At 41.5% G+C, this 27,574-nt stretch overlaps 1 protein-coding gene across 2 annotated transcripts in view; it reads left to right on the top strand.

The window, feature by feature from the left end:
* POU6F2 (POU class 6 homeobox 2) overlaps window positions 1-27,574 on the top strand; it is a 485,869-nt gene that overhangs the window by 91,895 nt on the left and 366,400 nt on the right. The window contains exon 2 of one of the 2 annotated variants that reach the window (XM_054991628.1): window positions 14,410-14,581. In XM_054991628.1, coding sequence (XP_054847603.1) covers window positions 14,410-14,581 — 172 coding nt within the window. Of the gene's footprint in view, window positions 1-14,409; window positions 14,582-27,574 lie in introns of those variants that run through there. The other variant, XM_054991629.1, reaches the window with a different exon arrangement.

Raw genomic sequence — 27,574 nt, 5'->3', positions numbered from 1 at the left:
GGAGGCCTGAGGGGCCCATGGCCTTCCTCCCCAGGTCTGGGGGGAGAGAGGCCCAGGGAGTCACCATGCAGAGGAGAGGGGCTGTGGGAGGCGGAAATGGCAGCAGAGGGAGACAATCCGCAGCCCTGCTCCAAGGCCTGTGAAAGAGGCCTGGGGGCAGCAGAGAAGGCAGGGCAAGGAACAGGATACCCCATTGGCTCCTAGCCCTATCTATTCCCTAGGGGCCACCCCTGGAAGAGGGTGGTTGGTAGAGTCTGCGGAAGGGCGAGGAATCTTTCAAAAGGCTGAGTGGGGAGAGGGTGTAATGGAGAGACCATTCTTTCAAGCTCAAAGAGAGAGTGCAGTGCTGGGACGGGCTGGGCACAAGGATGCCACAGAATTCCTCTCCTCCCCCATTTCCGAGGCCCGCTCCTCACCCAAAGCTGGAGAAGGTACCCCTGCAGGGGCCGCAGCCCCAGACTCCTGCCCGAGTCCAATGGAGTCCAACACCTGTCCTGTCTTTTTCTTCTTCTTCTTTTCTTTATTTTTCGGGGAAGGGTGTGTGTGGCTTGAAGCAGTAACGGTTGCATGTGGGCAGCACTTTTGCTGCCAGTCAGACCCTTGCCAGGCGAGGGCTGGGCAGTCTGTCTGCAGCCTGGGTGCCCTTCTCCTGTGGGCTGGGTGCGGATGCTCAGGCTACATGGCTATGTGTTGGCTCTCCATGGGTGGTAGGAAGTGGTATTGAGGGGCAGAGGCCAGATTGGCAGACAATGATTGGCTGTGCCTGTTTGTGCCACTCAGAGGGGTACCACTATCTGCTTGGGGGATGCCAATGGGGTTGCTGTGGCCCCCAATGCACTGTGTCTTGCAGACAGGTGCATTTTATTTCCCACTGTGGAATGTCCATAGGACACAGAACAGTGGCTCATTTGCTGCCGCCATACTTGGTACTGGGCTGCCCAACAATTACATAGTAGGTTGCTCCAGTGTGGTTATTGTTAGACACTGAGTGAGCCACTTCATAATAAAGGACTCACAACAACCAGCTTTTGGGCTCAGAAACTTTACGGCTTATCATTCAACATGTCAATGATCAGTAATGTTAAGCGGTATAGTTTCAGTTATGCAAACTGACTTTCTTAAACTGGTTCTTTGTTAATCTCTTGCTCTGAATTTCAACATAATTTGGCTCTTTAATTATAAAGGTTCTCCTGTCCTAAAGAACTGGAAAGTATTGTTTGTTTGTTTACTTCATTTATACCACACCATTTTCCCCAGTGGGAAATCCAAGTGGCTTACATCATTTTCTTCTCCTCTGTTTTGTCCTTACAACAACCCAGTAAGGTAAGGTAGGCTGAGGATGTGGGACTGCCCCAAGTTCACCCTGCCAGCTTCCATAACAGAGTGGGGATTCGAACCTGGGTCTCCCAGATCCTATTTTGACACTACAACAGTAGACACAGCCTTTTCTTTGAAAAAGACAAACAGAAATGCAGTTAGGTAGTCGTTACTGTGCTATTAAAATAATTATGCTTTTTCAGGATTTCTAGAATTTGTTCAATAAGAGAGAGAGAGTGCGTAAATACTAAGATGAAAAGAAGTGAAAGTCCTTAATGTGGCATTCTAAGGCAAAATGTGACACAGCCCAAGAGTTTGGGGATTTGGGGATTTTTTTGAAAAAAGATGTTAGTATACTTTTAAAATGAATGCTGAGAGGAATAAAAAGCTGGTGAGGCTGACAAGGAATTGAGTGGAAAAAGCAAGGATAATACAGTTCTCTGCAGTAAGAGGAATTAGCTTGGCAGTCGAGGTAGAAATCCCTTGAGGTTAGAAACTGGTGGTTTTGGAAGGGCCTAAAATTTTCAACGTGCAGTAATCAAAGTGGGAAGTGATGACAGTTAAGTATTAATTCCTCAGAGAAAAGATCACAATAATGGTGAAACCAGTCATAGCAATTGACACAGTAAAGCAGTACAGTGTTGAAGCAGAAATATTAAAAGTTCTTTTTCCAAGATTCTCCATTTTAGAAGCAAGTGTGAAGACTGTGCGTAAGAAGGATATTGTAGAACTGACGGAAAAATCGTGCAATAGGTTCTCTCTGGAAAAAAAAGAGGTTGGTAGTTGACGTGTATGTGTGTGTGAAAGAGAGAGAGAGAGAGAGAGAAAGAGAGAGAGAGTTGGTAAGGATGTCCTATGCAAACATCAGAATGAGCCAAAAAAGATACTGAGCAGTGTGCTATGTACAGAACAATAGATGTTTGTCAGGATTATTACTAGGATAATGGTAACAAGGAGGAGATTATTCTGAAACCATCTATTGGGGTGCTACAATTAGCAAGTAATGAGATTTGGTTTCTGATCACTCTGAATAGTACTTTAGAGGGTTGAATTCTGAACATTAATCTGAAAATTCCATCGGCTGTATCCAATCTACAATGTTGTCAGTGTCTTTTCTTTGGAGAAAATCCAGTGTATTTCTCACAGTTCTGCTATTACTTTTCTTCATAACTTTACTGTAACCTTTAAAACCCCCAAAAGTCTCTTTGCTTCAAACCATTTCAAAACCTCCAAATTTCATGGTGCAGTATGCTATTGAACACCCTATTCTGGCTGGTTAGTCCCCTGGGAACTGTGCATCATCCATAGAAACTTGGCCAAAGCAAGGTGGGCAGAGGAAGTTACAAGTCATCAGAGAGAATAAGTGCTCTGACCTGGATAGCCCAGGTGAGCCTGATCTTTTCATATCTCTGAAGCTAAGCAGGGTCGGCCTTGGTTAGTAATTGGATGGGAGACCTTCAGAGAAGGCCAGGGTTGCAGAGGCAGGCAAGGGCAAACCACCTCTGTTAGTCTCTTGCCATGAAAACCCCACTAGGGATCACCACAAGTCAACTCTGACTTGAGGGTACTCTCCACCACAGGGAGAATGGGTAAGATACAGCTGGGTAACAATGCAAGAAAGAGTTTAAGGAAAGACAGACCATGGACAGTACCAAGGGACAACAAGTTGCTTTGATGAGCACAAGTATTTAGGAGCAGATCCTAATGGCTATTCCAATGTGGAACTCAGTGGCAATTAGGCAGGGCTTTAAGTGGTTGGTTTGGCCTGAATCCTGCACCCATAAATTATCTTCCAGACCAATCTATTGGCATGTTTGGCAGAGATTTACAAAGCATAATGTTAGGGACAGTTGGTTACTGGATTCCACTTATGGCTCAATCTGAACATTTGGCTAACCTGGACAATTTCCACATGTCTTACCTGCCTGTGGAACATTGCATGAAACACCTGGAAGACAGCGTCTTCCTGGAGCGATTTCGCATGCGAAGACGCTGTCTTCCGGGTCTTTCATGCGATGTTCCGCAGGCAGGTAAGATGTGTGGAAACGGCCCTAAATTCCTAAGATCAGGTTGTGTGCCTGATGTTTTCTGCATGGGGGTACTGTTCTTTAGATGAAGTAATCGTCTGCACACTTTCTGACACTACCTCTTTGGGGTCAGTGTCTGAATCATTAGTTAAATCAAGTAACATGCACATAATCAACATGCAATATTTGTAGATTCCGATAGATGTCATGACAGATCCAGGTCTTCCAGTAGGAATCTACTTCTGGAGATCCAGAGCATGGAATTGAATGGATTTCTTGGTAGAGTTTCAGACAACTAATTCATAGTTATAGGGATGTGTTGAAATAAATCCCTCAACAGAACCATAAAGGGTAGAAGTTTGGGAAAAGAAAAATGTTGGAGACACCAGATTCTGGCATGAGATGCTACAGAAGGAGAATATGGTTGATTGATGGAGATTGGCTCAAGAGAAAAAAAAAACCTTAAACCAAACATCAGCAGTTTTGTTCATCTCCCACTCAGAGAAGCACCAGAATAAAAGTCATCAGGTGCCATGAGAAGTGAGTGAAGAGCTCACTTTCTGCCGAGTTTTGCTGAGGAAAGAAAGAACCACAAATAGCAACACATGAGACAGTTGAATGGTGAAGGTTTGTTTCCTTATTTATATTCTTAATTATGTAACATCCCTGTTTTACTTTTCACAAACAGATGTAATTATTTTAGGTGGTGATCAGTTGAAGCAGAGATTATCGAGTCGCTTGTAGAACACAATTCTAGGCAACAGCTTAGTACAGCCAACTCTTTTATGTTTTATGTTATGGTTATTGTCATACACAAACAGTCTTTTAAAAAATTAACCACCAATTTTCAGTTTTGATGCAGTTTCCTACCAGTGAAGGCACCCTTCAAATGAACTGATATATTCATGGATCAAACTAACATCATAGACCAGTATAAAATGCCTCGCATTTATTTTACTTGCATTTATTAATTTATATCTTGCTTTTCTTCCACATTGGGAACACAAGGCTGCTTAGAACACCGTTCTCCCATTCCTCATTTTCCCACATCAACAACCCTATGAGATAAGCCAGGCTGAGTGTGATGGGCCCAAGGTCATCCAGCGAGCTTCCATGGTAGAAGTGAAGACTTGAACACAAGTCTCTCCAAATCCTAGTCCACCAATCTATAATAATTCTATTTATATACCACCCTTCAGGACAACTTAATGCCCACTCAGAGCAGTTTACAAAGTATGTTATTATTAACCCCACAACAATCACCCTGTGAGGTGGGTGGGGCTGAGAGAGCTCCGGGAAGCTGAGACTGACCCAAGGCCACCCATGGCTTATCATCTATGCCACGTTAGTTCTCTCAGTTGTAGAGCTACTTGAAATTTAATCTTTTAAATAATCTATGTATCCAGATCTCAACCATCCATAAATACACATCGATTCTCCCCAATATTCCCAGTGACCATTTGTCAAAACATCCTAAACAGTGATTTAAAGTTAAAATCCAGCAGCTCCATTCTATCTCTCCCTAGTCACAATAATGTACAACAACAACAACAACAACAGGCTCATGATTCATCTTTCTCAGTATCTGCAAAGATACTCCAGAGATACTCCAGACTGAGTATCTCAGCTCTGGTAAATTCTGTGAGCCCTAGATGATCTTTGGAAGTGGTGGCTCTCATTTAGGGCTGAAGTAAAATGGAAATCAAGGCCCCCTCCCCATTTTTTCCCAAGCTGTAAAAAACACCCTTTTCTTTGGGTGCATTTTTTGTTTATTTGGGGGACTGTGAATGGGGAAGAAATTGTTCTTCCTTACAGAATGACGGCCCTGCTTCCTGCCCTCATTCTGAATTGGCTTTCTGATATCATAGTACTGTAAGTTCTAAGTGGCTATTTGGCAGCACAGCATCATCTTGCTGCCTATATGGTTCTTGATTAATTTGGATCATATATTTATGAAGAAGTTTTTTTAAAAAAAATTGTGTTGAAGAACAACTGAGTAAGGCTGCAAACAGGGTTGAACAGCAGTAAACAAAATGTGGGAACAGTTTTGAGAATTGGGGGGGGGGGTACTCAAATGCACTACTTTTTGCAGCAGATATCATGGGACTTGGAAATTCCACAAAGTACAAGGTGTGAAAGCAAGTCGGTTCTTCCTCTACCTTTGTACAATATAAGTGGCTCTTGGATCCGACATTCATGTTTGAGGGAAGTAACGAGAGGCTTTCAATCAGGCAGTGCTGATAGTAATATTGAGAATTTATATAGTACTTTGTATACCTTATTTCATGAACCCCTTACACAATACTGTCAATCAGTGCTTTTTTTCAGCTGGAATGTGGTGGAACAGAGTTCCGGCACCTCTGGAAAATGGTCACATGGCCGGTGGCCCTGCCCCCTGATCTCCAGACAGAAGGGAGTTTAGCTTGCCCACTGCGCTGGCGTGGAGGGCAAGCTAAACTCCATTCTGTCTGGAAATCAGGGGGCGGGGCCACCGGCCATGTGACCATTATCACTGAGGGCTATTTAAACTTTTAAAAACTCTCGCCTTGTTCCAGCTGACCCAAAGTGACATAATTATGCGGTCCTGGGAACCTGCATGCACTTTCCGTGTGCTCATGTGGTACCAGGGGCACCACCTCCCACCAGGAGTTGCCCCCTGTGCTGGCAACCCACTGAGTTCCACCACCTCTTTTCCCAGAAAAAAAGCCCTGCTGTCAATACAGAGCATTCTCACTGAGAGGGGCATTACTGGAACTGGCATTTCTGTCTTTTGCAGAATTCAGAGCAGAAGGTTAATTTTTTTAAAAAATGGAAAATGGCATGAATACATTCACACCCATTTTCTTTTTGTCCCACAATGTCCACACACAGCGTATCTCCTTGGTTAACCTCTCTGCCTCATACTGCTTCTGTCTCTTCCAGACAAACGTTATCTTGGGGCAAGTAATCAAAGTCCAGCTAGGCCACTGCTTGAATCCCCAAAGAGTAACTGAAAAGGACAAATTCTAGAAAAGAAACTGTGTTGGTTAATCAAGATGATAATTAATGTAATGGAACCATCCAACAGAAGTGGTACCCTACGGTTTGCACATAGATGTCTTTTTAAAAAAAATCTCTAATTTGTAACCATGCAAGTTAAAGTGTTGTGTATGCGCAGATGTTGCAAAAAACATACACTCCCTAGAGTTGAGCATGAACACTGGTGATGGGTAGCAGAAGGAAATGAGAAAGGGGCTTGGAGGGAGATAGAAGCTAGAGCCACAAGGGTGGTGGCGGTAGGGAGAACCAGTAGTGGCGGAGGGCAGGAATCAAAGGCATGTTGGGAAAGGAAAATGGGATTTTCCATCCCCTGCAAATCTTCATGGGTCCCACTTGTCTGCATGAAAGATTCAACCACTTTGCTTTGGGTTAACATTCAGGTATTGGGTAGTCAATGGAAACAAAACTCGTTCTGTTAAAAATCATGGTGGTTTTTCATTAAAGTACATCTTTACGCCAATTTTTGTTCTTTCCCCATATTGCCAAAGAGGGATAGCCTCATCTTCCAATGCTGTGTTCCCTTAAATCTCAGTTTGGTGTAGTGGTTAAGAGTGCGGGACTCTAATCTGGAGAGCCGGGTTTGATTCCCCACTCCTCCACTTGAAACCAGCCGGGTGACCTTGGGCTAGTCACAGCTCTTCCAGAGCTCTCTCAACCCCACCCACCTCACAGGGAGATTGTTGTGGGGATAATAATAACATACTTTGTAAACCACTCTGAGTGGGCATTAAGTTGTCCTGAAGGCTGGTATATAAATCAAATGTTGTTGTTGTTACAGTTGGGTTTTCTGGCTGGGGATTTTGAGGGTCAGGCAGCAGCAGTATGTTCATTTAACACAAGCTAATAATTTGCGTGATAAATTAATGGTGCATAATTGTCATATACTTTATCCTAACTGACAGCACTTAAATTGTTCAGTGGCATTTGTTTAGGCACAGTCAATCTCCAGAAGGGTTTCCTTTCAAAAATAAATGAATCTGAAGAGAGAACAACTTTTTAAAAAATCAATAATTACACATTCAAAAGCGCTTGAAATACCATCTTTTAAAAACACTTCTGTGCAGCTGCTGGACAAGGCTGGTCTCCCCCCCCCCCTGTCCTGCTTTACATCTGGGGTCCTGCTTCCTGCAACAGGTAACTTAGGCCCCTCCTCTTCTGGCAAGAAACATTTATCCCAGATGCTATCGGGTATGTGTGCAGACTCAACTTTCCTCGAGCAATTGGTCCGTGAAATCATGCGTAATGCATGGATCTGGTGCCTTTTATGGAGAGACTTATTTCAGCAAAGGCTTATAATAGTCTCAGGGAATAGCCCCACCACAAAGCATCACTGAATGGAGGGAGGGAAGCAGTGCCTTGACTGGAGGGGGCTGCAAGGTGGTGCTGGAAGCATCGTGCAAGTGTGCAGCTGTGGAGTGGCCAGTGGAAGTCAGTACTGCAGTTGTGGTCCAGGCAAGCCAAGGTGATTTCCCCTTCCCCCTTCTGCAACATTCTAGGGGGGGGAGTTGGGATATTCCTGGGACCCACCTCGTGACCCCCTTATAATGCATTTGTTTATGCATTTATACCTCATCTTGTAAGGTTGCCAACTCTGGCTGGGGAAATACCTGGAGATTTCAGATAGAGCATAGGTAGAGTGGGGTTAAGGAGGGAGGGATCTCTGTGGAGTCTAATGTCATACAGTGTACCATCCAAGGTAGCCGTTTTCTCCAGAAAATCCCGTTATCTGGAAGTCAGTTGTAATTTTGGGAGATCTCCAGACCCCTAGAGGTTGGCAACTCTATTTTCGAGGCAGTTGACAAAACCCAGAACCATTAGATCCCATGAGCAGAAAAGCAAAAATGAGTAATGATAACACAAAAAGCAACAAGCCAGCATCAAAAACCTAGTTCTCTCCAATAGCTGACAATGCACTAAACCTGTGGCTGACAAGGTTGAGCTACTACAGGCAGCAGGGTAGGAATCACACAAGGGAATGCTCCTGCAAAAACATTCTCTTTGCATAGAAAACTATAGGACAGGGAAATGGGTTCTAGCTTGGTCTTGTCTCTGGCATGCCCTTTTTCTATGCCCACCTCGCATAGGGTTATTAACTTCTTTGTGGGAAGTTACAACTGACTCCAGACTACAGAGATTAGTTCCTCTGGAGGAAGTAGAGCTTCCCACAAAACTCCCTCCCCTCCCCAGCCTGAACCCCCAAATCTCCAGAAATTGGCCAAGTCAGAGTTGGAAAACAACTGTCACGGGCTGGGCCAGCCCAAGCAGGGTGGTTCAAGTCCAAACCTTAATGGCAGAGTCTGAGGGGAGTTCCAAGAGCAAAAGCCAGGTCAAACCGGTGGTCAGAGCACGAGATAACGCCAGGAGTGAGTCCAGAGTCCAAGAGCAAGGTCAGGTACAATCCAAGGTCATTTACCGGTAGTGTCAGGTCCAAAAGTGGGCACGGTTCACGGTTCACGGTTCACGGTTCACGGTTCACGGTTCACGGTTCACGGTTCACGGTTCACGGTTCACGGTTCACGGTTCACGGTTCACGGTTCACGGTTCACGGTTCACGGTTCACGGTTCACGGTTCACGGTTCACGGTTCACGGTTCACGGTTCACGGTTCACGGTTCACGGTTCACGGAGTGGTTGCAGGCAATAGACACGTTGCTTCCACGCCCGGCAGTTCCTCCAGACTGGCTCTTATAGCCAGGCGTGGTTTTCAGCCAGCTGCTAGGGCTCCATCCTGACACTACTCATCATCACTCTCCAGCAGCTGGCGTTGGCTCAAGAGGCGAGCACTGCGCCGTCTCTCCTGCAGTTCCAGCCTCTGGCGCTGCCTGCGGCGTTTCTTGGGCATGGGTGAACCTGGGGGGGTGGAGGCTCTTGGCTGCGCTGCACCTGTAGAAGTCCCTGGCTGAGCTTCCCCTGTGGTGTAGGAGCTAGAGGGTGCTGGTGTCTCAGCTGCTGGCTGCAAGCTCTGATCAGCCAGCAGCTGTTGCTCCTGATTGCTGGCTTCTGCTGAATCAGGGCTAGGGCTGGCTACACAGGGCTCCTCTTCTCCTGAGGAGTCCTGGCTGGCTACACGAGGCTCCTCTCCTCCAGAGGAGACCTCACTCTCAGACTGGGCCATGACAACAACCCTCTCAGTCTTATGTGGTGCAGCCCAGAAGGAAGCTTACTACTTTCTGTGCTGTTGGTGAGAATCAGACCGTTCTAAGAAATTTGCCTTGTATTGTTTTTGATAGCTGAAGGCAGGTGGATTGAAGCAGCTTGGAGAACTCTTATGAGAACTCTAAGGTGACAGCTGGAATGCTCCAGACTGGCACCAGGCTTTCCTGGTTTTAGGGATTTGGAGCAAGGCTTTCCCACCTGCTTGTAGAAATCTTCTGGAGAGGGACATATCAGGAGACACATTCTCTATGACACAGGTCCTCAATGTGGTGCCCAATTGGGCCTGCTGACACTTTTTCTGGAGCTCATCAAGTGTTTTTAGAAAGTGGGTGAGGCCAGGTGGCTTTTACAAAGCATAGCTTCTGATTGGCCATTGGAGTATTGATTGGCTGTGCAGATTTTTAAAAACATTGCTTTGGCAGAAACTGCTCCCACAGCACAAAGATCTTCACTGTGTGACTGAAGGTAAGGTGTAGCAGCCATTTTGTGGCAGGCTCCGTCTCCTGCAGCAGCCATTTTATGGCAGCCATATTGTTGCTGTGCCCACCACACTGTGTCAGAATTCCAGATGTGCCTGCAGGCTCAAAAAAGTTGGGGACCGCTGCTCTGTGTTATGCACGCTTAAAGTTATCCATTGAATGCTTTAAATTAGGGATGCTCCTGAAGTTCTCCTCCACATTTTTTCCTAGATCTGAATTACTTGTTTCTGAAATGAAACTCATGAAATTGTCCTTTTTTATTTCTTAATTTTATCCAAACTGCTGTGTGAGTGTAGCTTAACTTGCAGCTTTCAACTGCTATGCATTTCCTTCCCCCATCATGTTAACAGTATGTAGGTATGCACTGATAAAACCTTGTAAAGAAGCAATCTTGATGCAAGATTATTTTTGTGTGGTGTTTTACCAATACATAGAAGCATGCATCAGTAAAACAGTACCCCAAAAGAATCTTGAAGAAATAATAATGGCTTTGATGTAGCAGAGACATTTTCCTTTCCCACAAATGGAAAAGGAAGTTTGGGAGAGGGATCTTTGCTACACACCCCTACCCTTGCAGCTTTCTGTTCCCCATAAAAGCTGTTTCTGAAGGTTGATGTTTGGGACTGAGTAGGAAGATAAGTAGAATTTGTCTCTCACTTAACTGAAAGGGACGAGAATGTGTGCAGGGGTGGAGATGATGATAATCAGGGGTAGCCCCCTGCCACACCCCGTAACACATCCCATGGAATTTCCAAGGTTCCCTTGATGGTCATGAGCAACAGTTCCTTGGAACAGAGGTCACCTTTCATGAACTCCATTCTGTTCTCAGTAGTCTGGATCCAAATCACTACAGTTTGGTGTAGTGGTTAAGAGCAGCAGGACTCTAATCTGGAGAGCCGGGTTTAATTCCCCACTCCTCTGCTTACGGCCAGCTGGGTGACTTTGGGTCAGTCACAGCTTCTTGGAGCTCTCTCAACTCCACCCTCCTCACAGGGTGATTGTCGTGCAGATTATAATAACACACTTTGTAAACTGCGCTGAGTGAGCATTACATTGTCCTGAAGGGCAGAATATAAATTGAGTAAATCAAATGTTGTTGTTGTTGTTATTAGTAAACATTTCAGCTGAGAAGTCACTGTGAAACGACTACAAACTAAATTTATTCCACTGTTGATGTTGTTTGTTTCTGATGAAAGATGTGATCTCATAGCAGAAATTTTCAGGAGAATATTTTTGTGAACTTTTTTGGGGGGGAGGATGTTTCTAATGATCTCTGTTCAAGGTTTAGATGAGTTGATGTAATATTATTTTATTTCCTAATAAATTACAATTTACCAGTCTCAATGGTTGGTGAGACAAGCAGATTATAAGCAAATCAATCTACGTATCCTACATGAAATTCAGTGTGATAAATCAAACTATTAATAAAACTGTGTATAACTATGAATTACATTTAAAAGATTCAATGAGATAAGCTAACTATAAATACACACCAAATAATAATTCAAGCAATATACACAGACTCTCTGAGTCATACTAAGGTAATACAATGATTATCCTAATAGAAGACATAAGCAACATCTCCGCTTTAGTCATTCGTGGAATGCAAATGGCAAAATTTTATTAGAAACTTTATCATTCCAGAATATGAGGAATAACATCCAGCACTCATTAAATTTACCTAAAATTTGCCATGTTCCTTATGGATCTCTGATAAAATGTCAGTTATAGATAAGTTGAAGTGCTTTGAAATAGTTTCCACGATCCAAAAAACTCTCAACCTGCTGCCACTCACCCAAAGCCTCCCCATTCTGCTCAGCGGAGGGCAGCTTTTCTTGTGTCAAAAGGGTATGTGCACAGTGCAGACTCTTCCATTGAACTGTGGTGATGTGAATGGATGACTCCCATAATGCAAAACAATAGATTTTGCTTAATGAGGCTAATAGACTGATCCTAAGACTTAGCGTGCCGGCAAATCATCACAAAGAACAGGGTTTCCCTGACGGAATGCAGAAGCATTATATTACAGATAGGTCAATGAAAGCTTAAGGATTGCCTTGGTTTGCATCCAGTGTTACTTTAATTGAGGGGCATCATACACCCCAAATGTCCACAAAGACCACTTGCCAAATTCATGCTCGTTAATATATCGCCAATACCCACAATTTCATGTGGAAATGATACGCATTGGCCTCATTGATTTAAATGAATACATTTCAATTATGTCAGCAGAAGCCCAATTTATTTTCTGAAAAGCTCAAGGTAGATATCACTGGACTTTCTTCTTTTTTTTAAAACAACACCCACAACAACATAACAACCGTGGAGTAATGTTCGTGGTTCCTATCTGCAATAATCTAATGCTGACAGAGAGTAGTATTTTATTTAGTAATTAACAGCGTAAAGGGGAGAGAAGCTGTCATGTTGGTTCTTAAGCTGGGGAATGTGATGAAAGATGATATCTCCCATCTCATCCTTTCCACTTGTTTAGGATTGTCAGGATGAGAAATGTCAGCATTATGAAAGCTCAGCTCTGCTCTTGATATGATAAAACCCTTCAAAAGCCAGTCTCTCTCCCTCCCTCCCCCTCCTTTCTCTCTCTCTCTCTCCCTGCACTTCCTTCTTTTTTTATTTATCCTGTTTTGTTAGATGGCAGAAATATAATTCTTTTCTTTCTTCCTATTATAAGCCACCATTTTTGTTTTATTATATGTTTCACAACCCCTAATGTCCCCTGAAAATTACCTTGTTAAATGACAGTGTTTCAAAGCCATGAATCCTTTCCCACCCACCCCCATTCCCTCTGAGGTTTGAAACAGTCAACAGACTGTAAAGAATAAATAATAAAAAGTATTGATTATTTTGATGACTGTGAGATTCAATTAAGTATTAATTTTGCCCTCCAGTGGACCTATCAAGGTATTCAAAAGGGAGGATTCGGCTTGGACTAAATGCACGCTGAGTGCTGCAGCCTTAAATAGGGAGAAAATGTGTTTACCTACAGTATTTGGAGTAGAGTGCATTGATGCACAGGGTCCGATATTTAAGTGCTGTGCAAATTAAACCCTGGTGACAGTGACATTGTTTTCGGCGGTATGAGTATTGACTAAAGAAGTGCATTTGATGACAGCTTAAACTATTTGTATTGATTAACATTTTCATAGATTATCATGTGTCATATCAAATTCACTTTTCAGACATGAATACATTAAAAAAACCCATAGGCAACCATCGACCAATGTGCAGATGGGGCAGAGGGAACATGCTAACCAACCTACATGCGCACTGGTCACCTGTTCTCTGCATAAGAACCATTTAGGCATGAACTTAGCAATAAATAGTTGGCAGATAGTCCAGCAAGGTGACTTGGTTCTTTTTGGCTTCCCCCCTTCCCCCTCTCAGTTTCTTGCTGGTTTAGTGGCAAGCGAATTATAGGCTCTCATTGGAAGCCATTATCTGATACTGCCCCCCACCCCCTTACCCTCTGAACGAGAAGATACAATACATTCAGACATGCAGGAAACATTTTAAATCTATGTATTTTTTTGCATAGATGCATATTTATTACGGAAATATAATTTCCCCAACACAAGAATGATTTTGTAAGTATCCTTCACTGGTGTTGTCTTTTGTTAATATGTGTGTTTAATTTATCTATTTTATCTGCTTTCTTTTCCTTAAGAGGTGAGTTCATGGACTTTTGAGCTACTAATAGCCCAAAGACAAAAGAGTAAGAGGTTTCATTGTTTTCTCTCAATGGTTTGAGATGAGATGGCTCTGTGTTTTTTTTTTAATTATTGGTTCATATAGTGGCAGAAACACTTTTGTACCGCGAATGTTGTTGTCTTTCTGATTTGATGAATGTCATACAAGTGAGGAATGCTTTTTTTTTCTTTTTAGAAAGAAAAGCTTTAGGACATTTACAGTCTTTTTTTTTAATGTAGTGCCGGACCTCACTGACAGCAATTTCCCCTCTCTACTTACTGTACCACATTAAAGTGAAGAGAGAGGTGTAAAAACACACACTGAGAGAGAGACAGACACACACACACAAAGAAGCACATCCCACAATTAAAACTGTGTTGGTTATGTCGCGGTTGCTGAAGTTTTTCCTCCAAAGCATCCGGAATCTTTCACATGCTAGTTGAGCTTTAATAGGGTGGGGAGTAATGGAAAACTCATTGGATCTGTAATAGCTCTTCACTTGACTGCAGCCAGCAATAACAGCGGGAGCAGCCAGAGATAAGAGAGAGAAAGAGAGAGAGAGTGTGTGTGTGTGTGTGTGTATGTGTGTGTGTGTGTGCAAGAGGGAGAGAGGGAGTGGGAAAGAGAATCTGCACACCAAAGCTGCCACTTTCCCCCCCTTCACTCTTCTTTCCCCCCCATCCCTAGGATCCAATGATAGCTGGACAAGTCAGTAAGCCCTGGCTGTCACTGCGGAGTGAAATGAATGCAGAGTTGAGAGGTGAGGACAAGGCAGCTGCTTCAGACAACGAGCTGAATGAGCCCTTGCTTGCGCCTGTGGAATCAAATGACAACGAGGACACTCCCAGCAAGCTCTTCGGTAAGTCTGTCTAGGTATTTCGTGTTCGGAGGGTTGTTGCCTCTCTGCGCTGGGTGCCAGAGATTCTGAACGGAGAGGGGAGAATCAGGCGATTCTTTAGGAAAGAGCCAACTTCTGTGAGGGGGTGGGGAAAGAGCGCACACCAGCTTTTGCTGTCCGGTTGGAAAGTGTTTGCTCCTTGACTGACAAAAGTTTGGTTCGATAGAGAACATTGCATTATCGACTTCAGCTGAAATCTGCAAATCGGAGACTCTGGAGTTGCTCTAGAAGAGTCCCATGCATAAGAGCAGGGCATCAACAATGCTCCTCTTGCATTGGTGCTCTCTTTTGTCTTTTGGGTGTCCAGTTTTGGTGCTACCATATTGTCCGTAAAAGTAATCTCCGGTTTCAGTGTGTTTGATTACGTATGAATTAGGTGTGCAAATTGGAATTTGCGGGCGTGCAGCCGGAGATTCATATTTTCCTTGCGCATCTCTTGTGAACATGTCTTGTAACATTTGTTCGTAGAAAACTTTTCTTAGACATCTTTTTAAAAAGGGGCTTCTTCCTATGGTTTGCAGTTCTTTTTGAAAGTGATCGTTTCCTTTTTCTTTTGTATTTCATTAACCTTTATTCTATCATTCTTCAAAATCTTCCTTTGAGATCAATTAAATTAAAGAATTGTTTGTTGTGTAATTTAAATTGGGAAAAGAAATTAAAAGAGATCTTGCTTCTGAAAGGTGTATTTTACGATTTCAGTTTGAAAGAAAATAGCTCACCCCAGAAAAGGTGCATGAGCTTAGAACACTGTATAAACAGTTGAATTAATAACTCATGAAAATGTAGCCTTTCAAGAATATTGGTTTCATATCCAAAATGAAAACTAGACGAGTGGCACTTCAGCCCAGACATCTGTCATTCAAACCCGTGACACCCTGTAAGACAACTCAAGCAACTGTAATCTCTAATCAGAAAAGGGAGCGGAGCATGTTCGGGAGGGGGGGTGTACTTGAGTGATAGATGTTGATATACGTCCACACTGAAGCAGCATTGCGTAGTCCAATGTGACATTTGGATTCTACAGCAATTGCTTTGGACGGTGTCCCTTTTAATTATTTCCACAATCAACTTTGTAAGAAGAACATTAGAAAGCATGTATTTTGCATTTTACACTAAGATGGAAACGTCTTATTTGAAAGAAGAATATACCTTCAAAAACAGCCAATATTGGATGTGCTTTAATCTGTAAGGCAGCTGAAGATATGACCAGATGTCTGTATTTCAGCTACAGCTTGAAGCTGCAAAATGATTTTTGCAGAAAGTCCATGCAATATTGATCAACGGAAGTCTCCTATCATTTTTAGAAAGACAGGAAGACAAAAAAATAGTAATGTAATTATATAACACAGCCAACCAGATCATTATAGTTGAATTATACAATGCCTATTATAGATTGTCATTTCCATTTGAGTAAAAGTTATTAGTGATATCTGTTTTAAAAAAGAGAGAGAAAGACAGAATTTTCTTTTCACCTGTGATTGTTTGGTTGCTATCTGAACTGGATCCATTTTATACAGGGAATGAATTGTGATACTTTCAGAAATGATGAAGCTGACGTTTCACACAAAACAGCGAAACAATTTGATTTGTTTTTTTTTAAAGTTCATGTGCTTTGAAAGCAAGAGATTAATAAAAAGATTTGGCTGCTTTGAAAGTTGAGCAGTCAATACATTCCGCTTCAAATTACATTTCTCTATCTAATTTACAGCAACACTGTTAGGATCTCAGTCAGTTACTCACTCTCTGTTACAGCACGTTTCAGTTCCAGCAAGTTTTGTAATATGGAATAAAAGGTCCCTAATGATACTTCTAGAGTTCCTTTTCACAGTAGGAAACTTCAGTTCCGTTTGTGTTGCTAGAATTTTAAAAAAAAGTTTTGTTCTTCAAAAATCGCAAATAAAATTAAATTGCAGCAGGCCAACCCGTGAGAAAAATATACATGGGAATTACTCTAAACGATGTATTCTTGTGCTAGTTAATGTGTGAATAAGAAGAGCATGAATCCAATTAAGCACTGTTAAACAGAACTTATTTTGGTGGCTGAGTTATGCCCTTGTATCTGCTCCGTTTTTTTCAATGGGACTTAAAAGTGCTGAACTTTTGCCAGGTTGGGCCCATAGTTTGCACATATTTGATGAATCTGTGAGCCGCTGAAATCTGGTGTTCAGCGTGCTTTAAAAAGGAGCTATCCCATGGATTTCAAAGACAATACTTTAGAAAAAGCCTCCCCCCCCACTCCAGTTTATCAATATGGGCTATTAACAGTGCAATCCTAAACAGAGTTACTCCAGTCTAAGCCCATTGGGACTGGAGTAACTCTGTTTAGGATTGCACTGTAAGGCACTTATCTAGGTTATGCTTTGCATTCAGACTTGAAACTGTAGCCTTTAGGAAGGTAGAAGAAGACTATATTATTGCTTATAAGAAGGCAAGAAAAATGGATCTAAGACGGATGGGGGTGGGGTAATGCTTAACCCAGGTGACATCTGTCATTTGGAAAGTGATTTTGTGTGTTTAGTTAAGCATCCTTTAAAATTAGGAATCTTTAAGATCCACTTTTCTGTGGAGTTTCCTGAGTAATTGTTCTCTTCTATAACAGTGGTTGCAGATTACTTGGGTCTAATGGTGTAGATATTTCTCTGTGTCAGAAATATCTGTCTTTCATCATTTTGTGAAATAATGCTTTTTAATTATTGTGTAGGCTCATGAATCTTTCCTCAATCTCTCTCTCATTATCAAAGACAAGGGGATGAAATAATCACGAAGGCCCTCAGCTTCTCCTCGAAAAACACAGTGCGTTGCAGTGTCTCACAATGGCAGTGTTAGATGGTTTTGTGTGTTACTCTTTGAGAGGCCATAGTAACTGGCTCATTTCCAGTCGTAGTAGCTCCAGTTTCAGGTGGCAGAGATTCAGGATTAAGATTGATAGTACCTTCTTTTCTTCTTCTTCTTTTCGCTTGTGAAGGTAATACAACACACGTTTGGCTTACCTTCAAAACGATACTTTGCTATCAGTGCAGACAAACGGAAGACAACAGCTTTTTGGACTTGAAGACTACCAGTCTGAGGTTATTTGGCTTTCAAACAAATGTAAAGAACTTTGACATAGATCTTTAACAAGCACAAAGTGATGTTGAACTATTTATATACCTTGAATTAGTCCCCTTTTTTTGTGAGCATACCTTACTACTTTAAAAAACTTCTCTCCCTCCCTCCTCCCTCCATTTTACATCATTAGGTTCTTCTAAAATACTGATATTTTAATTTTTGTGTTATTGCTTGGTTTACCAGCTTGTCCACTTTTGAATCTTTTCTATGCTGAAATCTTTACTTTTTCAGATATGAGAAGAATGCAGTTCACCACAATGACCATATGTGCCATTTGTGAATGTAAAACTTGTTAAAGAAATATTAACTTCTCAAAAGTAATAGTTTGTTTAATTTCTAATTCAATTCAGTTCAAATACCTTTAATGGCATACAAGGATCTAATTTCTATAGTTAGAAGACCTACTTTTCACTAATATGGAAGAAATCCAGATTTCATTGAGAAACATGTAGTCACAGAAATCCATATAGCATTATGAGATATATTATTTATCCTTGTTAACACTGCAGCATAAAGTTATCTTCTCTTTAATCAACATATTAAGAGCCATGTGGAAAGTTTGGTGAATAACTGAATTTCAGTGCTTTCTGTGTCCACAGAGTCACAGTTCCGTTCTATGCAGTTTCTTTTCAACACAGTACTTTTTTGTTAAAAAAAGATGTTGGTATATAAGGCTGTGCTGATTTCCACCAATTCTCCCATCAGGTCTTGGGAAAGCCCCCCCCCCAAGGTGTCAATATTCAGGCTATTATTTTTTTAAAAGCCCATAACTGTGCAGGGGATTACATTATGAGTAAACTAAGTGTATATTATAGTGCTGTGTTTCCAGTCCTTGGTATAATAACAGAACATGGCCGTTATAAAAAAGGTGCAGAGGAGTTAGCCGTGTTAGTCTGTAGTAGCAAAATCAAAAAGAGTCCAAAATCAAAAAGAGTAGCAAAATCAAAAAGAGTCATCTGACGAAGAGAACTGTGATTCTCAAAAGCTTATGCTACAATAACGTTGGTTAGTCTTAAAGGTGCTACCGGACTCTTTTTGATTTTGTTATAAAAAAGGGTAACTATAAAATTGGGGAACGTTACAATTTGGACCTGTAAATATTATATCCTGCAGAACGTTGTAGCTACATAGGATTGTTGCAGTCTACCAACAGTTTGAAAATAATAAGTGGTGTTTAATAATTGAAACTATGTGTAAGTTTCTTAACTACATTTTAGTTTTAGGTATTCCTCCCTTGGTGCAGAGTGGTAAGCGGTAGTACTGCAGCCCAAGCTCTGCTCATAACCTGAGTTTGATCCTGGCGGAAGCCGGGTTCAGATAGCCGGCTCAAGGTTGACTCGGCCTTCCATCCTTCCGAGGTCAGTAAAATGAGTACCCAGTTTCCTCGGGGTAAAGTGTAGATGACTGGGGAAGGCAATGGAAAACCACCCCGTAAAAAGTCTGCCAAGAAAACGTCGTGATGCAACATCCCCCCCACGGGTCAGTAATGACTCGGTGCTTGCACAGGGGACTACCTTTACCTTTTTTTTACCCCTTGGACTAAGTGAAAACAGTGTAATCCTATGCAGAGTTACTCTAGTTTAAGTCTGTTGAAATCTATGGGTTTAGACTGGAGTAACTCTGCATAGGATTGCACTGTTCTGTGTGTCATTGACTGTTTTGTTGTTGTGGCACAAGTAGAGGGTTGTGTGCATGCACGCACACACACATCAGCTATGCTGCACATTCTTCTAAAACTTCTAAAAGTCTTCCTCCAGTGCAAAGTTGTAGCAAGATTGAAGAGATAAATTTCTCAGATGTCATCCACTCTGTTGGGATCCCTGCCTTCCTTCCCTTTCCACTTCCAGAACCCTTAGAGGCTGTTCGCCATTGCTGAAATCCTAATGCTGATGGGTGTTGGTGTCTTCATAAATGGATTGTGTCTGCCATCCATAGTGAGGGTAAGAGGATAACGAATCCCCTTGTGCCTACATTGACAACCTACCACAACATGGCATATAATTAGACTGTTAGCACTGAATAGTGCCTTTATAACTGAGGGCCAAGCTACAAGTGACGCATGACACTTGAATGGCAAGTGGATTGAGTGGAGGGCAAGTGAACAGGGAGAAATACACTTGCCGTTCAAGTGTCATTCGTCACTTGTAGCTTGGCCCTCAGTCAATCGGGGAACGTGGCTCCCCTGTTCCTGCCATACAGCATCTCCCACCTTCCCAAGAAGACTGTTGCCCCCAAACATAATCTAACAGCGCAATCCTAAACAGAGTTACTCCAGTCTAAGATCATTGAAATCAATGGGCTTAGACTGGAGTAACTCTGCTTAGGATTGCTCTCAAAATAAAGAACAGCCTGTGCTATTGCAACTTCCTGTTCTTGTTCTGGGCAGTGTATTGGCCTACGTGGAATCAAAAGGAAGCATAAAAGAAGCCTCCCGACTGGTCTCTTGTCAGAGGGGCTGTATAGTCATCTTGACCACTCACACGAGTTGTAGTACGGACAATAATGACTATTCTCTATCTCCACCCCCCCCTCCCCAGTGCACGGTTGGCAGGGGTGGGCTGTGTTAGTCGCTATCTTAGGAACTGTGTTCTATGATAATTACGATGTTATTTTTATTGTGATTTTAAAACGTTTTTATATTTGCTGTGGCCCGCTCTGAGCCCGCTTGCGGGGAGGGCAGGCTAGAAGCCTAATAAATGAATAAAAACAAATAAATAAAAGACATTATGCAATTTATGGTTGAGCCTCTACAGTCTGTGGTGAATGAGCTTCCTAGCTTTCTGTTTATTTATGCACGTATTTATTTACTTCATTTATACCCCCACCTTACTCTCGCATCTCCTCCCCTCCATTTTATTGGACACTCCGGTCAAAACATTTTAAAAAGGTAGAAGCAGAGGATTCAACCTGCTTAACCCGTCTCTTCCACTTGAAGCTCAAACCAACTGTTATTGAAACCAATGGAACTAATGACTCTAGTTTTTGACAGTCACATATCAACAAGATGTTGGGAACATTTAAAAGGGAAAAATGATCATGTACTACAAATAAATAATACATTAATCTTGTAAAATTTAATTATGCAAGCCTAGTTGCAAATCTGTTTGATATGAAGAGCGTACACATATAAACCAAACAGTAATAACACTTCAGTTTTTGTTAATTGCAAGACTTTTTCATAAGCATTCATTTAGTTTTGATCCAATTTAAGGGGTTTTTTTGCTGGAAACAAAAGTTACACGAATTCAAGGGGGATCCGCATATAGCACTGAATCGTGGGAAACTTATAGATGTGTCACCAATATTAGCTCTGAATCCAATCAAATGTATTCCTCCATAACAAAAGAAAACGGCGCACAAGTTGCTCAAAGTTAAATGCCAGTAGCCTTATCTTATGTATATTTCTACAGAAGGAAACTAGCAGGTTACAAGGAGTTCCAGGCCAGAAGGCAGCCCCAATTAAAAAACTAAATGGATTAAGTAAATCCCTAAGACAATTGCTTTATTGAATATTAGAATATTTTTTCTGGTATGAATGTGTGTAATATACAACTATGTAACACCAAGAAACAGGGTTTTGATCATTTGCTAGTGCAATTTGAACATGCTGCGCCCATTCTTTGGCACTATTGTGTATATTGAATGCACAGTCTTCCTTTCTAGAATGTGCATCTTTGGAAGTGGCTATGGAATGGGTCGAAAAGTGTGAACAACCAAATGCTCATCAGATTGCTCTCCTAGAAATCACTCTAAAACATGCATCATTTCTATTTTCATTTCAAATAATCTAATTTACATTAAATAGAATTTATTATACTAGAATCATTTTCACATACATAGGCAGAAGACCAAACTGAGTTTTGCCATTTGAGGTTGTGGTTGTGCTGAGTTGCTTTGGCAGAGAAAGATCTCATATTCACAGTTGGCACTTTGTGCTCAGGGTGTTTATTTATTTATTTAATTTATTGTCCACCTTTCTCACTAAGACTCAAGGCAGATTGCAAAAGTAATAAAACTAATTCTGATCAGATTCTTTACTTGGTGTATAAACTACATTGATCATTGCCCTTCATTAACCATGGTGTAGAATACATGTTTACAATGTATAGTTTTAGATTTCTTCACGGGACTTCTGTTTTAATGTTTCTAAAGCTTTGAAGAAACAGGTGTATATCTCTGTGTGTGTATAGTATAAAGGGGATCTACTATTAGAATCAATATAGGGCTCAGAAGAGTTTGTTACCTTGAGTATATTGTGTTTTCTTACTTCAGTTGTAACGATATCTGTTATGATGAAAGAAAATACAGGATTGAATAAGTTAAACCTTTTGGATATATATTTATCTATCATATGCAATATGTCTGCAGTATGTGTGTTTGATGTTGAATATTGCACCATTTCATGTAACTGTTTAAAAAAATGATGCCAAGCCTTTCCAAAACCTGTAAGCAGCAGAATATTTAGTTTATGAAAGATAATGGATTGGATCCAGCCACTCTAACCCACCATATTCCCCTCCATATAGGGTTTCCATGCCCCCAGACAGCGACCCTTAACACTGTTCAGCTGGCTGGCGGGGGAAGAAATGAGATAGTTACCTGATCGCCACAGGCCCTTCCAAGTAATGTCGAGATGCCGCCTGTAATGTGATGACATCATTTCCTATATACCCAGAAGTGATGTAATCACCAGAGTGGTTCCAGTGTGGTAACAATGTGATGATGTCATTAGTGGAAGTGATATCATTACATTTGCAGAGCATATGTGTACATTCATACATGCACAAAGACAAGTGTCCCCCACCTGCCGTCTCCCCCCCCCCCCATCCCTGCCAGAGGCCAGGAAAACCATCAATCTTGCCTACATACTACAGTCCCTGTCCCCACATGGCTTTTATTCATGAAGGTTCCGTAAAATTCAGCATAGTCTTAAAAACAACCAGCCTCCTTCTTTTATTTTCACCAGCAGAAAACCTAATTGGATCCAACCCATTGTATTGATTATATATCAAATAGCTTTGGAAAATAAGTAGATAGACATGAGGAGAAGAGTAAATTCATCTTTCGTTGACAGCAGCAGCAACTTTGCTAAAAAGTTGAAAAAGAAGTTCCTACTGTATACACAATTCTTCTGAGGTCAGGCATATAGCTTCTTTGTATTAGGGATAAAATATTAATTAAAGTATTATGGCAAGATGTTCCACAATGCCCTCTGCTCTTGCCCCCATGAGCTACAGCAGTCTGTGGAGTTCTTGGTTACAATCCTACACTTACTTTTTAATGGTTTCCGCATAACTTTGGTGAATGTAACGGAGTAGAAAATTATAGCCATAATATTTCTTTTATAGATCCAGTTCAGAAATTAATTTTATCTCTTTCTTTGATATGCCAATCCATGGAAGTATCTTAATTGATTTTCTGAGTGCCTTAGAGGAAGGACAGGATAAAAATATATCAAATAAACAAACAAATAGTAAGTAAATATTATATAAATACTTACTTTGCAGGGAAAGTTTGCAACAAAAGAGGTAGAAAATTAAGGACAATGAAAAAGAAAGAATTATGAATTAAAATTTTTGTATTTTATTCAACATTAATAAATGAGGTGGAGATGAGGGGTGGGCATATTTTTAAAAGGGTAGTTTAAAAATTTGGATTCATGACATCACTTTTACTTGTTATGGAAACCATGGAAAATGCCTTGAACAACATGACAGTGTTTGTAAAATGTGTACTTCACAACAAATTATAAATTTCAGAAAACATAATCAAGCAATCATGTTCATCATAAACATGAATCATGTTCATCATAAACATAAACACAATCACAGAGCTATCATATTCATAAGTCACCTATCGCATGAAAAAAAACTAACACCACTGTTTTCTACATTGGCCATTGGACTAAGATCCTTGTCCCAATTTCCAAGAAATGCTCCATCTTCTGCTAACATACACTCTTCCTTCTTTAACAAGCGAATCCTAAAACTCGTGTATTGAAAGAAAGCTCCACTGATTTACGTGGAAGTTATTGCCAAGATATAGTGCAAAATGCTTCAGCCCATTTGTTGTTGGGACTCGAGCTAGCTGATACATACACCATTACACCTGTGTAGAAACAACTCCTGTGGTCACTGATGTGTTTCCAAGCTCAGTTTAAGAGGTTGGTTTGTTCTTTAATAAACGGAATCAATTTGGGAGCTTTAGGTAAGATGTCACAAAGACAAAGACGACAAAGAGCTTTGAATATCAAAAGCTAATTCCTGGGAAATCTAGTTGGGGTGTAAGGTGCTACTGGACCCATACATTCTTAAATTCCTTTGGAAGCATCTTTCCAAAATAAAGTCATTTTTGAGTAACAGGAAAGTTTCATCTGGGACACACTTTCTCCAACAATCTCCGTGAGATAATCTGAAAGTGTTTATTCTTCCAAGAGAAGCATATTGTTCATTATTGAGATACAATCCTGCCATAGTTAAACACTTACAACTTCTATTGATTTTGAAGAGTGAAGCAACATATTTTTACATTCCATCTTTTTGCTTAGGAAAAAAATAACCCCCAGAGATTTGTTTCTACAAAAACACAGTTTAAATACCTGCTGTTTCTAAAGGAGCGTGTTTCTTGGCAGACAGTAAACAGATAATTTGTGCGGGAACTGGTACTTGCTTTGATTAAGAATCTTGCCAGTTTACCTTTTGAGATTAATAATACATCAGACGTTTATACATTAAAAAGGAGATGAATGTGAAGAAAGAAGAGGGAGAAAATGGGACATGGTTATTTATTCAGACTCTCCATGGGGAAGTATATATATATCATCCAGAGAGAAAATGAGTGTTGTCCAAATCTTTGCCCGAATTGTCGCACCTATCTAAATTTCCTTATGTTAAAGAAAATGTCTGCTTGGTGTTTGGGCTTTTTGACAGAGGGCTGCCCCCCCAGACCCCGCAAACCACCACACACAATTTTTTAAAAACATCAAAAGACAGAAAGGAAGTCATAGAAAAATGTATCATTCACCTGCAAATCACCTAATTTCATGTATCTAAGGCAGGGCTTTTTTTCTGGGAAAAGAGGTGGTAGAACTCAGTGGGTTGCCCTTGGTGAAAATGGTCACATGGCTGGTGGCCCCGCCCCTGATCTCCAGACAGAGGGGAGTTTAGATTGCCCTCCGCACTGTCGAGTGGTGTGGATGGCAATCTAAACTCCCCTCTGTCTGGAGATCAGGGGGCAGGGCCACCGGCCATGTGACCATTTTCAAGAGGTTCTGGAACTCTGTTCCACCACATTCCAGCTGAAAAAAAGCCCTGATCTAAAGTAACTCTAGATTTTGCTGTTATGCTTTCCTTTGTAGGCTTTGGCTTCTTCCTGATACCGTTGTGGCGTTTGGATTTTAACTCCTTTTCTATACCGAGCTTCCTGTTCATGTATTGGCACCAGGCATTTTGTTTTGCAGGATATGCAGAGGTTACATCACTCTATATAATTTTTAGCATGAATCTAGAAGATGATGCGTTCAGGTTCCGTAGCCCCATGCCAACATAGGCAGATGACCCAGCTTCAAATTTTAACGAGCTACTGATTTATTTAGTCTATCAATATCTCTTCAAGATTTCAGGCAGAGGTGTTTTCCAACCTTGACATTAGATTTATGCAGGGTGTTTTTTCTGGGAAAAGAGGTGGTGGAACTCAGTGGGTTGCCCTCGGAGAAAATGGTCACATGGCTGGTGGCCCCGCCCCCTGATCTCCAGGCAGAGGGGAGTTCAGATTGCCCTCCATGCCACGGTGTGGACAATCTAAACTCCCCTCTGTCTGGAGATCAGGGGGCGGGGCCACCAGCCATGTGACCATTTTCAAGAGGTCCCAGAACTCCGTTCCACTGTGTTCCCACTGAAAAAAAGCCCTGGATGTATGCATTTTTTTTGTTTTCATATTAAGATTTTTTCCTTCTAAAATCATAATTTGGATTTGTTATTATTGGCATTACAGATAATAGCTTGGTTATTACATTCAGTTTCCATTTCTTTCGTTTCAGTGGCCAACACATCTCTGGCTGTAACTTTTTTGTTTTCTATCATGGCAGGGCATGTGCATCTATTATTAAACAAAAATGGAGTACGTGGGTAAGAGTCATAAAATCCTCTCACCTCCTTACCTCATTTTGCCAATTTATTTCGGCATTTTTCTTCATTCCCAACTGATTTGTGATATCACAGCTACATTGGGAGAAAAATGCTGAAATAGCTCAACCAATTACAGCAAGGTAAGGGAATACAGGATTCAGCTCCACTTGCCCTCATGCGTAGTGAATTTTTGTGTAGAAATAGATCCCTGTTCATTCCTTTCTTTACACATCAGCAAGTGAATTCATACAAAATTACACTTGTATCACTTTGTTTGACCCTGACGTAAATAGCCCAGGAAAGTCCGATCTTGTCAGATCTTGGAAGCTAATCAGGGTCAGCTTTGTTTAGTAATTGGATGGGAGATCTCCAAAGAGGACTAGGGTCACTGTGCAGAGGTAGGCAACAGCAAACCACCTCAGTCTCTTGCCTTGAAAACCCCAGCAGAGGTCACCATAAGTCAACTATGACTTGATGGCACTTACCGCTACCACCACTTTGTTTGGTCTTCTCCCTCCAAAGTTGTGTTGCTGCCCTGGTGTGAATGGCTGCTTTTAAAGAAGATTAAAGACTCCAAAGAATCTTATATCTCTCACATTACTCATCTGAACAGGGTCTCCTGCATGTGCCACCCTGCACATGGGCAAAATCAACAGCAACCCATACACGGGCTTTCTCTGTGGTGGCCCCTAGCCTGTGGAAAGGCCTCCCTGAGGAGGTCAGGAGAGCTCCGACTCTCCTAGTTTTCTGCAAATGATGCAAAACTGAATTATTCAAAAGGCTTTTGTATTGTAGGGACTCTCAGATGCTTCTCTGATGAGTAAAGGACCATAGACTTCACCACTATGTTGCCTTATGTCCTATCTGTTGTCTTAAATATGTGCTCCTATGAGCTACTTGTGCTTCAAGTGGTCTAATGTCAGCCCTATAATTGCTTATGTTCTGCTCTGAATTAGATTCTTACTAATGTCATGTCTTTGTAAAATTGTGCTTATTCACCCTATAGCATTGTTTATGAAAATGTCCTTGAAACTGACTGTACTAAACTCACACTGTGTAATCTGCCTTGAGTCTCAGTGAAAAAGGTGGACTATAAATGACATAAATAATAAATAAATAATAATGATTTGGTTGGGCTCTGCATTTTTGGGGGTGGGGGGAGTATCTCTGTTGCCTTCTCTGCCATCTACAGCTGCCTGACTTCCAGGGAATACAAGCAAAATGTTTGTTCCTGTGTAAGCAAGCAGGGGAGGCACCAGAGCACAGACAAATAGCATGCAAGTAGGACTGAATTATGCTTATATAGAATCGTGTAAGCCCTCTTTCAGTCAGCAGGACAATGAACATGCAGCAGTAAAGGCTATTTGAATGCTTCTGTGCTGATCACTAGACAGACACAAAACTACTGGAAATGTCACTTATTTTAAAATTATGAGCAAATCACCAGTGCAGGGGTATTTAGTATGCTTGACTCAAAAATGCAAGTATTGTGCCCAAAGTAAGGTCTATTTTTGAACTTCCTTTATGTGCAAAAATTGAATCTTCAGTACCCAGTGCAATGTGGGAACTAGGGCTTTTTTTCAGGGGGAACGCGGGGGAACGGAGTTCCAGAACCTCTTGAAAATGGTCACATGGCTGGTGGCCCCGCCCCCTGATCTCCAGACAGAGGGGAGTTTAGATCGCCCTCCACGCTTCATGGCGCGGAGGGCGATCTAAACTC

Source organism: Eublepharis macularius, chromosome 11, assembly GCF_028583425.1.
Source record: "Eublepharis macularius isolate TG4126 chromosome 11, MPM_Emac_v1.0, whole genome shotgun sequence".
Lineage (NCBI taxonomy): Eukaryota > Metazoa > Chordata > Lepidosauria > Squamata > Eublepharidae > Eublepharis > Eublepharis macularius.
Note: the sequence above shows the minus strand (reverse complement) of the source record. Positions and strands in the feature narration are given on the sequence as shown.